The 15,164-nt window shown below is 41.2% G+C and overlaps 1 protein-coding gene across 2 annotated transcripts in view; it reads left to right on the top strand.

Annotated features, from left to right (window-relative positions):
• Window positions 1–7,528: 7,528 nt before the first annotated feature.
• gcgra (glucagon receptor a) overlaps window positions 7,529–15,164 on the top strand; it is a 39,659-nt gene continuing 32,023 nt past the window's right edge. For both annotated transcript variants that reach the window (XM_081716478.1, XM_027026762.3), the window contains exon 1: window positions 7,529–7,770. In XM_081716478.1, coding sequence (XP_081572604.1) covers window positions 7,715–7,770 — 56 coding nt within the window. In that variant the 5' untranslated portion in view covers window positions 7,529–7,714. The remainder of the gene's footprint in view (window positions 7,771–15,164) is intronic.

A 15,164-nucleotide genomic window follows, 5' to 3' on the forward strand; every position in this document is an offset into this window, starting at 1 on the left:
AGAGAGAGAGAGAGAGACAGAGAGAGGGAGAGAGAGAGAGAGAGAGAGAGAGTGTGTGTGAGAGAGAGAGAGAGAGAGAGACAGAGAGAGAGAGAGAGAGAGAGAGAGAGAGAGTGTGTGTGTGAGAGAGAGAGAGAGAGAGAGTGTGTGTGTCAGAGAGGGAGAGAGAGAGAGAGAGAGAGAGAGAGAGAGAGAGAAAGAGAGAGGGAGAGAGAGAGAGAGAGAGAGAGACAGAGAGAGAGAGACAGAGAGAGAGAGAGAAAGAGAGAGAGAGAGAGAGAGAGAGAGAGAGAGAGAGGGAGAGAGAGAGAGAGAGAGAGAGAGAGAGAGAGAGGGAGGGAGGGAGAGAGAGAGAGAGAGAGAGAGAGAGAGAGAGAGAGAGAGAGAGAGAGAGAGAGAGGGAGAGAGAGAGAGAGAGAGAGAGGGAGAAGGGGAGAGAGAGAGAGAGAGAGAGAGCGATAGAGAGAGGGAGAGAGAGAGAGAGAGAGAGAGAGAGAGAGAGAGAGAGAGAGAGAGAGAGAGAGTGGAGGCCTCTCGTGACTCTGGAAGGTTGTGGCTGATGCTGCGTGACGTGTACTGGGACAGCAGGTTATTTTTGCTCATGGAGACAGAGGGCCAAGGCCAGCACCTCCGCCAACAGGCACGGTGGAGCTCCATTGTCTCTTAACTCTTGCCCAGTGTAAACACCTGCCTTGGCTTGCAAACTGATTATACACACTCTGCCGCCAGGAGTGTCCTGTCCAAGCGGAGATTAGCCTTTTCTTCTTTCTTCAGGCCTGGTGGATGGGAGGGCCTGTGCTGACCTACAGTATCTTTACGATTTGTAGCATATACTTGGAGAAATGCCAGCACATGGAAATCTCATGGTCGTACAACCTAGCTACTACTGTGTGCTGTCCACAACATTTTCATCTGGCTCCCTTTCAGAAGGCTTTTGTCTGACTTGTGAGGATGGCTGTGTCTATGACGTATCTATCGCTTAACCCTTCACCTCCTCCTGTGGGGGTGGAACTGGTTCAAGGACCCCAGTAACTGATGGTGAGAACTGTCGACACCCATCATCTTGACACATGCCCCTCCTGCACTAGGTGAAGACCTGCATAGCCCACAGGGAAATGAATCCCAGATATACACACCAGGCTCTAGGGTGTGTTCATAATGCCCACCAGGCTCAAAGGTGTGTTTATAACACCATAATGTCCACCAGGCTCTAGGGTGTGTTCTTAATGCCATAATGCCCACCAGGCTCTAGGGTGTGTTCATAATGCCCAACGAGCTCTAGGGTATGTTCATAATGCCCACCGGGCTCTAGGGTGTGTTCAGAATGCCATAATGCCCACCAGGTTCTAGGGTGTGTTCATTAGGCTCTAGGGTGTGTTCAGAATGCCAGCCAGGCTCAAGTGCCCTGCAGGAGAGAGGTGGATATATGTGCACATACATACTGTATATATTCCCATTCACATTCATATATATTCATATTCACAAGCCTAAACCCTCAAGCCAAGACCAGTTTCTATTGGAAACATGTTATTACTGATTTGTTGGACTAAAACCATTTTCTTCCCCATTTTAGGTTTCATTTTACCCCAGTCCAGAGCATCATATGAACTGCTTGAGAAAATTTAGTATTGTTTTTATCCAGCAGCGGGGACTGAGCTCAGCACAAGTGATGAACAAACATGAATGTGATGAACCCAGTGTTCCAGAGGGACGGAGCTGGCAGGAGCAGTTTACGGCCTGACACCGAGGATCTGCGTGTTGCAGCATAACAATGTAACCATGTTTATTCGTCATTTGCAATGGCATATGTCATACATGGTAACTTCTCTGAGAAAAAAATTCGCTCGACTTTAAGAAACAGTGTAAGAGCTGATCCAGCTAGGAAGGTTAATTCAACACTGGAATTCTCGCTGTGAACTGCGTTGACCTCTTTATTCCAGAAGTTTCAGCACACTTGGCGAGTCTTTCTGTGTGGTTTCTCATGATTTATGAGTTGAGTCTGCATGGCTTTCTAATATCACTGTAATTCTGACAAAATATTCTGTCTTTGCTTTCATTAGTCCGGGCCAGAAAATGTCCTCCTTCTTTGGCTGTCTCTGGTTATACATTGATGGATCTTGCACAAATAAAAATGACCTTTATGCGTTGCTTTTTTTTTCATTTTTAATATAATGTAAGAAGTAACATAGGAATATCTCAGAATTCTAGGATTATGGAAGGTAATTGTGCTCATTTGCTGTAATGACAGACAGCAGCCCAGCCTGTCCAGCTGGCAGAGACAGCTGGACTTCGGAGCACTACACAGGCGGTCCTCTGAAAATGGGATAATTGCTTCATAAATCCTTGTTGCTCTGCTGCGAGTCCTACAAACTGCAACACATGCGCACAATGTTACTCCCACATCCTGCCCACTGTATTCCCCTGTCCACATCAGCCCATGTATTTTCCCCAGTTCACACATCCTCAGACCACAGATTTCATTTCCCCTGTCTCGTGTTTTTCTGCACGGGGCTCACCGCATGCCGAAAGATTTGTTTGAGAGCCAGGTGTTGTGTTTGGTATCAGGAAACCTACATTTTCTGACTGAGATGATTTTGGACGGCATTAAAGTACCGTCGTAAACTCCTTTCAATACAGTGAGAACCTCCCATTTAGGTCCTGAGGCAGTGGCACTGCAGACCACCTGGCTAATGTACTTTTGTGTCCAGGTCTGATTTATTTCCTTGAGCCTTTTGCTTTGAACCTGCCCACAGAAACCTCCAAACGTTTCTGTATAGCAAAAGCATAACCTCTGCCTTTACAACACACTGCACTAGGTTTGATAAGACTTCTGTGTAACGCAGTTAGAGAAACTGGCAAGAAACGGGCTACTATGTGTTGGCGAATGGCTAACAGAAAATGTGCACAGCAGACAGTTGGTGAATGTATGAAATTGTGTGTGAAGCTGACCAAGCAATTCAGGGAACTTCCTTTTAAACAGGAAACGGTGGAATGGTCTATGAAGTGTTATCGCTGGTCCGTTGCCAACATCAGGCACTGGATAGATGTCTTACGACTTGAGTTGCTGGCAGAGTCTCAAAAAACAACAATCACAATTCAAAACTGGCCTTACATGGATTTCTGAGAGCAGGTTTCAAAGCGTAAAGAAGCATTTAAAAAATTTATTTACACAGACTATAGACAGATTTCAGCTCTAAAGTCACAATAGAATGTTTTTTAGGTTTTGGTACTACATGACCTTATAGATCCATCTGCACTCATGCTGCACACAACCAAGCAATGCATTCAGTTTGGTTTTCACCACCAATCAGAATAGGATTACGTCCTAAAATATGTTATATATAGCTTTGGCAAAATAGCGCCCTCTGTTGATGATACTTAAACAGTTGTGGATTTGAAAGTGGTTTGCCCTCTCCTCTGTACTCTGGAGGAAGAAGTCAGCAAATTGTCAGCATGAAAACAAGATTTTCCATCCCCAAACACCTGGAAATATACTCTAACTTTATGATGCTTTATTATTAAGTATATTATTTTATGTACAAGCACCTTCTTATGTTTCTCCCAGCAGTAGTGGTTAAGCTAGGTGGTATGTGTTGCCCTCATTTCCACTTGCATATATGCATACCTCTGAATATTTTTGGGTTCTAGCCTGGTACACATTTCTGCATCTAGTTTTGCCAAATTAGATGCATGACTCCAGCACAATGTATATATATGTCTATGCATGCACATTTATATGTTCATATATTTCTACATTTATATTTGTATATATGCACATTTAATGTATATCGGTATCAAAGGTGGCCAGCTTTTCCTTCATGAAGTGAAAGTAAAATAGGTCTTCTCACACTGTCATGGTTATTAAAAGTGTCTAACATTCTCCAGATGATCCAGGTCCCCATCGTATCAACCCCGCGCTCCGCTAGTGAGAGATAGGGCTGCACCCTGGTACGAGATAATTGCTGATACATTTGAACTTGTGCATAATGTGCGGTCATTCGAGTACAGTGTTCAGCGGAGTGTGTTAACTGAAGCCGGTACAGAGATAATGCTGCGTGCGCTCCTAGTTAAGTTCCTCAGCAGGGCTGGAGTAGGTGCGGGGGCCTGAAAACCAGTCCAGAGACACTGAGTGTATAACCCAGTGTAATGTCACCCACTGCCTTTCAAATCCACATGCAAGAGGAACATGGGCCATGATTTTATTTAGACTGCTTGGGCAAATTGTATTCTTGACATGAAACAAGACAAACTTTTTATTCAGATAACTTTGTGCATGTTGTGAGTTTTTGCTAAATTTGTACGTCCTTTCTGATTGTACATGCCATGCTTGAGCTGCAATATGTCAGGGTGGAAACAGACTTGGAAGAGGACCTCATGTTCTAGGGTCAGTGCCTCATACTGCTTGTCCTGTGCTTGTCCGACAACAGTAGAGGGCAACAATCCAATTCATTTAGCTTCTGCCCAATTCATTAGTGTGTCAGAAAATGACAATTTAAGTGTCTGAGAACCTTAGCTGTTTCAATAAGTCTCCTCCAACAGTGGGGCCAAGGAAGCAGCCAAGCTGCTCAGCCCTCCAGAAGACTTTGGCCAAGAGCAACGTTGACCACACTGTTTTTACCATTAGAGGATCATTTTCTCTCTCGATCAGCCGTTCCTCCTTCTAGAGCTGAGTGTCAGCCCACCACTCAAGAGGAGTTGTGGGTTTCAGGATCAGTGTGTGCCAAACACGACTACGGTTCAGCCTCTGGAACTAATCACAGCAGGGTGTTTTTTTTCCTCTTCATGGTTGAAGACAGACTTTGCCTATTGGTCCATGTGTCCCCCCAGTTCACTTCCTTTAGATTAATTCAACTCAAGAGTTACTCATAAAAAAATAAAACCCATCAACAATGGAAGAGGTTGATCAATATTCACAACAATTTTCCTACCTTCCCCTTGAAGCATCCCTGTCTAAAGATCGCTTTCACTGTGGGTCACGTCTGTGGCGTGGGTGTGAAGTCTGATAGGGAGTGCTGCTGTAGGGAACACTTGGCAAAATGGCCGCTGCCTTCTCTTCATGACAGAACGCAATAGCACCCCCTCCCGATGCAAAATGAGAGAAAAATGCTGGATATGTAGATGTTTTTTAAAAAAAACAAAAAACAATAATGTTCCATATTTAATTTGGTCATACCAAAGAAACAGCCAGGTGAATGTCCGGGAAGGAGGAGGTGTGGTGTTGTGCATTCGTGAAAGGCCAGCGTCAGTGATTTACCTCATAGGATGAGGCAGCTGTTTCGAGTGAAAATGCATGGTCTGTGTCTGGTATTGACTCACTCTGACTTATCTGCAGAAAGGGCTGATGAACTCTGTCAAAGGACAAAGTTCACAGGTAAAGTGGGGAGTGGGGGGTGGTGTGTTTTTAACAACTGGTGCCTGTTGCTCGTATGTCTTTTTGCACCATACCCAAAGGTTAGAAGAAAGTGTAGTGTGCAGTGTGCTCCCACAGGCTATGATTGCTAGTGTAAGATGCTTCCGCTCAGGGCTGCTTTCTTTATGCAGGATAACTTGATACACTGTCACATCCTGTCACATCCAGCAACACAGTACTGTTGACTCACTAATACTCAATGACTGCTGTATGTTGGTATTAACATCAGCTTGGCAGTTTGTAGATAGTCACTGTCTGATCTGTTGCATTTAGTCATTTAACACCCCAACACACATGCAAAGGGTTGAGAGGGTTAAAGATTACTGATTGCCTATTAGAAATGCATCTGTAATCTAATCCAAAGGATTACTCTATTAAAGTACACTGATTACCTTCTGTTACTTTTCAATTACTTTTTAACCCATAAACTACCAAAGGGTTTTGGAACACTATTGCATAGGAACTGCATAGCACTCATCTGAAAAGGGGAAATCAAATGCAGATTTTAATCAGGGATCTTCACTTTCACTGCATTAGCGGTATAACTATGATAAGCATAGCTTTAGCATCTGATAATAACTGTGGTACATAACATGAGAAAAATTTGACAATGACAGCATGGTTCAGCGAAAGGTTTTTTCCTGTCCCAAACTGTAGGGAACTATAAAAGAAACCAAAATGCACCTAAGGAAGTAACACACGGTACATATGTTGCACCTTTAAATAATCGCAGGCTACATGCTGATGATATTGAAGCGCTATAACAGTCACTGGAACCGTTTGCTCTATTGGAACCATTAAAAATGGGGCCGGGGGGGAATAAACCAGGAGTGAGTGATATTATTAAATTGTAATTTGATGCTGATATGGGACTGACATGTGAATATGAGGGGACCAAAAGAGTCTGCTCACTGTGGAGGGGCACAGTTCTCTGGACAGGGCAACTGCCTAGCAGGGTTGAGTCATGTAGGTGTTGAGTCATGTAGGTACGATGTTCTCTGAATGGGACACATTTTCACATGGCCTGGACCTTTTTTTGTCCATGCACATAATTGTATCACCTATGCAATAAATAACTGAAGAAAACTCTTTTTGTTCTTTCCCATATCATTCCACGTCCTCTGTTGCTGTATGTAAAGCTGAAAGTACAACAATCAAGTCTAATCGATCAATGAATTCCAGGCTACGATAACAACAGATTCATTCCACATGGCATGTTTAGGACAGTGGGAGTAACAATAGACCTGCCGGGAGGGTTTTTACGTACACAGAACTTAATTAGATCTGCCAGAGCAAAACGTTTGCTTCCTCTCTGCTTCCATCTCACTGCTGACCCTGGGACAGTCGTGGCCGTCATAGTGTCTCTGCGCACAGTGATTCCAAAAGGACGTTCTGTTCATTTTCCCAACGCGGCTCTACACACTGTCTAGCAGTTATACAAACTTTGTCTCCAAATGCACATTGCTGTTGGATCTTGCTCACAGACCTTTTGTGTGTGAATCAGAGGAGGGATGCATGCGCCCACAGTCTCCCTTTAGTGTGTTTGTTGAGAAAATTCAGTACCTGATTCTCTGGCTTCCTTTAAGATTCAGTGCAGGAACCCGTAGGGGGCGCCAGGACATGATGCTGCAGTGTGAAGGGGCAGATTTGGAACACTGCACTGTGATCTGGAAATACTGCACAGAAACGGAGAGTGTTCATCTTTTAGTGCTCATATACATGTTTCACATCAGTTGCATTTCCGATTCTATCTGCTTCGATCTTGCATTTCTGTCAGAGTAAATCTTTTTTAAAATCCTTACTCTCCACCTATTTCTGTAAACCATAGCCTATTATATCAGTCAGTCCAAGAGCAAAAATTGATTTATGTTGATGATGATTGTTGTTGTTATTATTATTGCATTTAATCATAAACGATGCTTCTCTTAGACATGAAATAGTAATATACGTGATTGTGCCATGTTACAGTGCCTCAGTTATACATATGACTATCAGAGCTGGTGATCTTACTGTTATTGTCACTTATTCCGTTTTAGTTTTTTATATTACCAAGATGTGACGTCAGAGGGATCAAAATAGACCTCTCGCCGTTCTCGCGCTTCACTTTGAACACTTCGGCGCATGCCGGTGTGCTCGCACTTCAGCAGGAATCTGCACGTGGCTCTTAAAAATACGGCAGCTGAATCAAAAATATTGTAATCACAGTTTCAAACGGATTCACCACGCTTGTTTCCATGCAGAACTGGATTAGGTGCTCATCTTGACACCGGGATACTCTCTACGTTTATTCCGTTTCTTCTTAAAATGAGCCATTGTGGCACGGAGATTTTGGACACACGCGGAGTAAAAAGCTGTTCAAGGTACACTGAGTTTGTACTCAGTTCATAAACTGTTGGTTTTATGTAGATTTTTACTGTTTGTTTGCACTGGTTATAACATGCATTGGAATATATTTGGAAAAAACTCTTTTTGGAATATATTTGGAAAAAACTATTATAATTTAGTACACCTATAATTTAGTTCTGGAGTGCCGTAGTCTGCATAGATAAGCCTTTTGGTAAATTAACAGTGGTTAAGACAGGTAAATGCAGGTATACTTATGCTGAAACAGTGTTTCAACAGTGTTTCAAAAGAAGTATACGCTGGAAGAGACAAACACAAAACTTCGAAGCGTTTCAAAGCGTTTATGTCAAATTCATGTTACGCTTTTATAGGCTGCTCCACCGTAGCCCTGGAGGCAGCGTTTGTAAAATATGTAATAAAATTAATATAAAACCTCAGATTTCAGTGTTACGCTTTATAGTAACAACGAAGTCATGAGAGTGTAACAAAATGTACATAAAAATCTTGTAGATTAAATTTGTGTTGAGGACAGCCTACAGTCGTTTTACAAAGAAGTGTGGGATTAACATTGTTTATAACACAGTGATACTGACATTATTCTATGACCTCCGTGGTTATTTGTTCAGACTAGAACTGATCTTTTTGTTTTCATGCATGTTAAACTTACCAAACTTAAAACCATTTCAGAAAGTGCTGTAATTTTCCAGTTCTAACGGTTTTATGATTTTTACTAATTTACATACCAAACTACTGGAGATAAACATGTTGTAATTAAACAATCTGGAACGCTTAGTCATTAGAGTGATAAACATCTGCAGGGTACGCACGTAGAGAGACGCCTAACCGAGTAGTCCCTCAAACTAAAATTTCAATCAACTACTTGATTTTGACTCGCCGGTTTCACACCAGGCGAAAGACACTCAGCGCTTGGAACTTGGACCGTTCACTTTTCCTAATTCATCGTGGCAGATAACTGCCTGGCCTTTGAATTTAAACATCAGAATAACTGATTATCCGTTTGATCCTAGTACACATTATGTACGTGACACATGCTAAACATGTTTAAACATGTTAACGTATACTGAACCCGCATTTTGCATTCTCATTTAAAACTGCGACACTGAATCCTCATTTTGAATGCACATTTTAAACCGAGATACGAAACCCGCATCTGGCATGCACATTTAAAACTGAGATACTAAACCCGCATTTTGCATGCTCATTTAAAACAGAGATACTAAACCCGCATTTTGCATTCCAACAAAAAAACTAAATTCTGCTAACAACAGGTAAATTCTGTCGGTTAGAAACAGTTTTGTCTAAATATAGTTAAAAATGCAAAACATGAAATTTGAACTATGCAAAATATGTGTACTCAGTAATTCGCTTAGAGATAGGCCTAATTTAATTTAAAAAAAATGATTGAAAGGATAGTTTAATCAAAGGTCAGATTTACACCAAGGTCCACACTTACCCCAAACAGCCTTTCTTCTTGAATTTTGCACCGGAGACATAAAGCTAACGTAACTAGCTAACAAGTACTGGAAGTGTATGTTCAGCATTTAGCATCTTGCGAGCTGCATGCCAAATTCATCACACACTTGCCTTACTGTGTCAAGTTGTTAAATAATCACTAACTGATTTACTTATGCGCATTCTCACACTGACGTACTCTTATCTGTAAATAAATAAATAAATAAAGGACAAACATACATTGTGTAGCCTTGCTAAAACAGTAATGGCTCTAATTTTAAAGAAAGAATAATTTTGTTGTTGTAGTTGCTTGGTATCAAACAAGATGCATTTTGAGAAGCTCTTGATTGCATAGGTTATAAGTCAATAGCTAGCTATCTGCATGTCAGTTTATGATTAACAACAAAGAAATGTAAAATGAAAGTGTAGCCAATAAGAATAAAAAGAGAATGATTCTCAGCTCAGTTTCACTGATTGGAGGCAGATTGCATAAAGAAACCAGACAGAATGCAACCACAGATGAGCTAGTTATGTTTTATAACATCGTCCCTCATCGGCTAAAAAGTGATTACTGCACATCCAGAGGTTTTTCTTATGCTCCTTGTTCAAAGAGCCTGGCACACATAGATAGTTTGTGGCTAAAAAAGTGGTTTTCTTCAGACAATCTGTGGAGATGTTTAGACAAATAATCTTTGTGTGTTTTTCTATTTGCAGTGTCTGATGCTTTATAACAAACTGTTGAATAGTCATCTCATGTATTCTACTCTCATGTTTACATTGTCATGCCATCTGCTGCAGAAGTGATAAGTAAGAAATGATTGAAATTGTGTTCCAATTTGATTTATATATTTTAAATGCAGACTGTTATTTTAATGAATCTTTACTGAAAAATACTTAGCCAATTGATATGTTTGGAGAAAAATGTCTGATGATTTAGTCGAATATTCTGTGGGATGCTGATCAGTGTGCAAACGTGTTTCTTAGTTACGTTAGTTTTGTAGCTCCAAGACAAAACAAAAGAAGCAAAATTCAGACACAAACATGATTGGGTAAGTGGAAAATGTAAATGTAATTTTTTTGCTGAACCTTTCCTTTAAGTGAACCCTTGCTGTTTACAAAACATAAACCCTTATAGATAAAGATAAGGTGTTAGTTGTGTTTGTCTGTATAGAAAGTTCAGTAGCCAAAAGTTCATCGTATGGTAGATAACCAAAGAATTACTGATGGGCTCTCCCATTGGAATGTTCTAAAAATAATGGCCAACTGAGGTCCAGATATGCATGTTTGCAACATTCAGAATAGCATCACTAAATGCAGCAGAGTGCTGAATTTACTTACTTTATTTTTATTACTAAAAATATTTTTTAAAATAAAAAAAAAACTAAGAAAGTTAAACTTTTGTAAAGTTAATAAAATCAACTAAAAAAGACCCCAAACAAATAACTACAACAGCAAAAACAGAGGAACTACATCATAAAGAGGCAGCTATTTATTTTCATAGTGCCATAAACATTTGGAAGTCTATTTGCCCATTAAAAATATTGCAGTAAAAAAGTTTAGAATTCTGTTGTCATTTAGATAAAAGTTCAGTTTAAGTGCTTTACATCTTTTATGGTTTTGCAGCTGTGGGCTACTGATGGTTAGATTTTAGATTAAAAGGCATTTTCAGTTTTATAATGTTTTTTCACACAGTAAAACAATGATGCTAATCAAAACCGATATAAGAATGTAGCTGCAGTTGTACTTTTGATTGCGGGTGTTTTCTTGCTTCTTAGAGGTGCTTTCATTCATTCGCTCACTCCCTTTACATTTCATACTGTTCACCTCTTTAAAATACCACCTTCCACACAAATGCAGTAATACTGTATTATCATGATATATTCATTGCTATTTTGATCGTTTCTACACCACATCTACACTACATTGTGTTGCTCTGATGTCTGTTTGCCTTTTCTTGGTTTCACTAATTACTGGCTCTGATTTATTGAGAAAGGGTGTGTGCATAGTTATAAAGTGTACTAAAGTCAGTGTGTTAATAGCTTATATGTCACTGGAAAATGCTCATCTCAATGCGGCTATCTCTGCCATAACCAAACGGTCCATTGTTCCTTCTGACAGGAATGTTAGGTTATGGTGTTGGATCATAAGATGTGATTGACATGTGTGATTGACATGTGCTTTGAAATATATGGAGGCTTGTGAAGCGCCACAAAGCAAGCATTATTCAGGTGTGACAGTGAAAACACAGGCCACTACTGCTTGCCAAGTGGCACTATAATGGAGATACCATGAATTCTGCAAGTTTGATACACGCTGCATTGTCATTCAGATGACACTTTAATTTGTTTTCCTTTTTTGTTTCCCGTGTGATTATGCAGGTATAATTAGGAAAGCATTCTGGGTTCAATTAAATGTTAATAGACTGATATTACCCTATTCACCGCCCACCATGAGGAGAAAGACATTAAAAAGGCTATTCTAAAGTTGTTCATAACAATCCAATCAGAGAAGCCATCCCTCCTTGGTGCTTCGATTTGTTATTTGCTGTTTGCTGTAAGAAACATGAGAATGTCATGTCCATGGTGACCTTAACCATCCTGAAAATAATCTGTTCTGCGGATCCTGTAGCAATGGCGTTTAGGTGGATGGTAGCGCTGTTGGCTTGTATTTTTGTTTTGTTTTTAATCAAATGGTTTCTGCCAGTCTGCCAGTGTAATTCATGAATCAACTGGGAAATTGCAAACCTTGTTTTTTGAAAGATGTGATTAAGGTTAAAATTGACATTCAAATGCAAATGAACCTGCCTTGGTCATGGAGGTCACGGTGTTCAGGAGTATGTGTTTTAGCGCTAGTGGCCCTAATTTGTAACTGTGCATTTTCCTCTGTCATTCATGAAGCTGTATTTACTTTACCAGCAACCGGCTGTCTTACACAAAGTGATACTGCTGTAAATCCCACACAGGTCTGCACAATTATTATGTAATTTCTTTAAAAAGTAGTAGAATAAGAGAACTGAAAAACAAGAAGAAAAAATAGATGACTGCATGGGCTCCAGGCGGTGTTTAGTTCTGTGACCTTGAGCCCCTTGTAAGATACAGTTTCACAGGGTGACATACGATGGGCCGCCTCACAGTGGAGAGTGATGCTAAACATGCTGACTAAGGTATTTTAAAGTATGACTCAGGGGGCCAGTGACATTACTGAAGGATGACAGATGAAACAGAACTGGTGGTTCTCCTTAGTGAGGAATTCTCTTATGGACTTTTATGAACTCCTCCCAAACGACCCGTTGGCCTCATCAGTTGTCGTGTGATGTAAACTAAATCGTTTTAAAATTCTTGGCTCTGCTGTGTCTTGGTGCACATTGTGAATTTGATTGGCTTACTGCGCAGGCTTGTGGCAGATAATTTTTCATAGCACATCCTAATTTAGGTACATCTATGCGTTACTTCTGACAAGAGTTTGCTACTACTATGACCCTCTTATATCACATCCTAATATAGGTACACCTATGCATTACCTTTAACGAATATTTGCGTCACTGCTACGCCAGGAGTAGACTGAAGCTCTGAAAAGTATCTTTTGTTAATCCGAAAGTGTCTTCTGTTAATCCAAAAGTGTCTTCTGTTGTCGTGACTGCGGTCTTGTAGCTTTGATGTTGTTTGGAAGGCTCTATAGTCATGCAGTGCCAAACACATCCCCTCCAGTTACACTGGCTCCTGGTTAAAACTTTCCCAATGCACATCGTCGCATCTTCCACCCACACATAGACTCTCACAGTGTTTGTTATCAATTCTGAGAAATCTTCTGAGTCAGAAGTATAGTATGTATTCACAAACAAAGCTCTGGTCTACATGCTGGGACAGAGGTGGAGGTGGCTATGATGAGAAATTCAGACCGAGATAAAGAGACGTGGTTTTAACATTGCCATCATCAGAGCTGAACAAACACACTACTGGATCAGCTGTGTGCAATATGAAATGATGTTTTCATTTGAATATCTAATAAGTTGTACTGTAATGGAGGCAGAAGGGGTTTGGGAGAGTACTGAGCTGATTGTGAGCGGTGGAGTAGATTACAGTGCGTTACCATCGCAGCATAGTAATAGGTGTTGCAAGCTATGTCTTCCCCAGCTGAACTGTGGGTAATGACTGCAGCGCAGACACAGAGGCGTGGAGGGCCGGAAGCCAGAACTCCAGATTGCACAGACGGTCGCACACTAACAATAGCTTTTTATCAATAAATGTACTTTTGCCAGAGTGGAGATGCCATGGGGATGATATGGGTTAATGGCCTGCTATGCACACGCACACACGTACACACACACTCACACACAGACAGACTTACACACACACTTACACACACACTCACACACACACACACACACACACACACACACACTCACACACACACACTCACACTCACACACACACACACTCACACACACACACTCACACACAGACAGACTTACACACACACTTACACACACACTCACACACACACACACACTCTCACACACACTCACACTCACACACACACACACTCACACACACACACTCACACACACACACACACATTCACACTCACACACTCTTATTGTGCTGTTTTGTCTTTGCCAGTCTGCAGAAGGGCTCACTTCATGACCATCATTCTAATTTCATATATATGGAATTTTGTGCATCCTGCGCACAGGGATATTTAAGCGGTAATGACAACAAACATGTGTTTTAGATTTGTGCCTAAGGGTCACACAGTCATTTGGGCTAATGAGCAGTTTATAGCACAGCTTTGACATTCGCCCGTGTGATAGCGCTCATATTAGGAGCTGATGGGGCCTGTGTGTGCTGTGCATTTATGTGGCCGCCATGTACTCTGCCTGTGCTTCAGGAGCGGACTCACAGCCTGCGAGCTATAGGAAACGGTTACACGCAGCCTACTGGATTAGCATCGAACTCTCTGCTTCCACCAGCTCCAGGTCTATAGGCAATCACGGCCCCTTTTCTATGTGTCTGTGTTAAACATATTAGCTCTGAGGTGATTAGATCTGTCAACGTACACGAAACAGTGTGTGTGCAGTCAGATGCCGATCTAGGATCGGTCAGTCAATCTCCCACTTACACACGTGCGCCCTCTCCCTACAGCCCCTGCTACCCACATGAAAATTGGATTACCGTAGAGGCATCCATCGTGTAGGGGTAACAGGGGCAACCTCTCGGGATGTTAACGCAGTCTGCCCGGGCCACACGGAGATAACATGAACAGGACAGCCTGTGCTTGTTTGTTTGGAGATGTGCTTAACATCTAAAGTCAAGTCAATTTCATTATTAAAACTAAACCTGAAAAACGTGCAGCTAGATTCTCCTCAGAAATGCAGACCTGACACAGCCATAACAACAGATAACATTACGCATCGCATATGCATTATGAAGGCGCATCTACCAGAAGCTTCCGTTCCAGTTGTTGGAGAGTTAGAACGTACATTATGTCAGGGTGCATTATGCATTTTAGGGTACAGTCAAAGTGGACTGCCTTCATTATATTTCTTTACCATACCTTCTTACCTTCTTCCTGAAGGAACAGAGTCAAACCAAGGAAATGCTGGGGTGTTGGGAATCCTCAGACTCCTCAGAGCTTTTCAGTTTGCGTGATTTAGTTTGCATGAGTCAACAAATGGCACTGTCACCGGTAGTTATCGCAGACACCTGTCTGATTCATCTGACTGAGTGGAACTGAACTTGTGACATCCTTTATTAAGCACCTTTTCTGTGAACTCATGTTCTCTGAACTTATCATTTATTTTTGGTCCGCCGTGATATTTTCTAGCACTACTCCTGTATTTACGTGGGCCTTATTTTATACATGCAAGTAATGAATTTTATATATATATATATATATATATATATATATATATATATTATATGCCGTCACAGATGGAGTG

The sequence above is a fragment of the Electrophorus electricus genome, chromosome 6 (assembly GCF_041902795.1).
Source record: "Electrophorus electricus isolate QZ-2024a chromosome 6, ASM4190279v1, whole genome shotgun sequence".
Taxonomy (NCBI): domain Eukaryota; kingdom Metazoa; phylum Chordata; class Actinopteri; order Gymnotiformes; family Gymnotidae; genus Electrophorus; species Electrophorus electricus.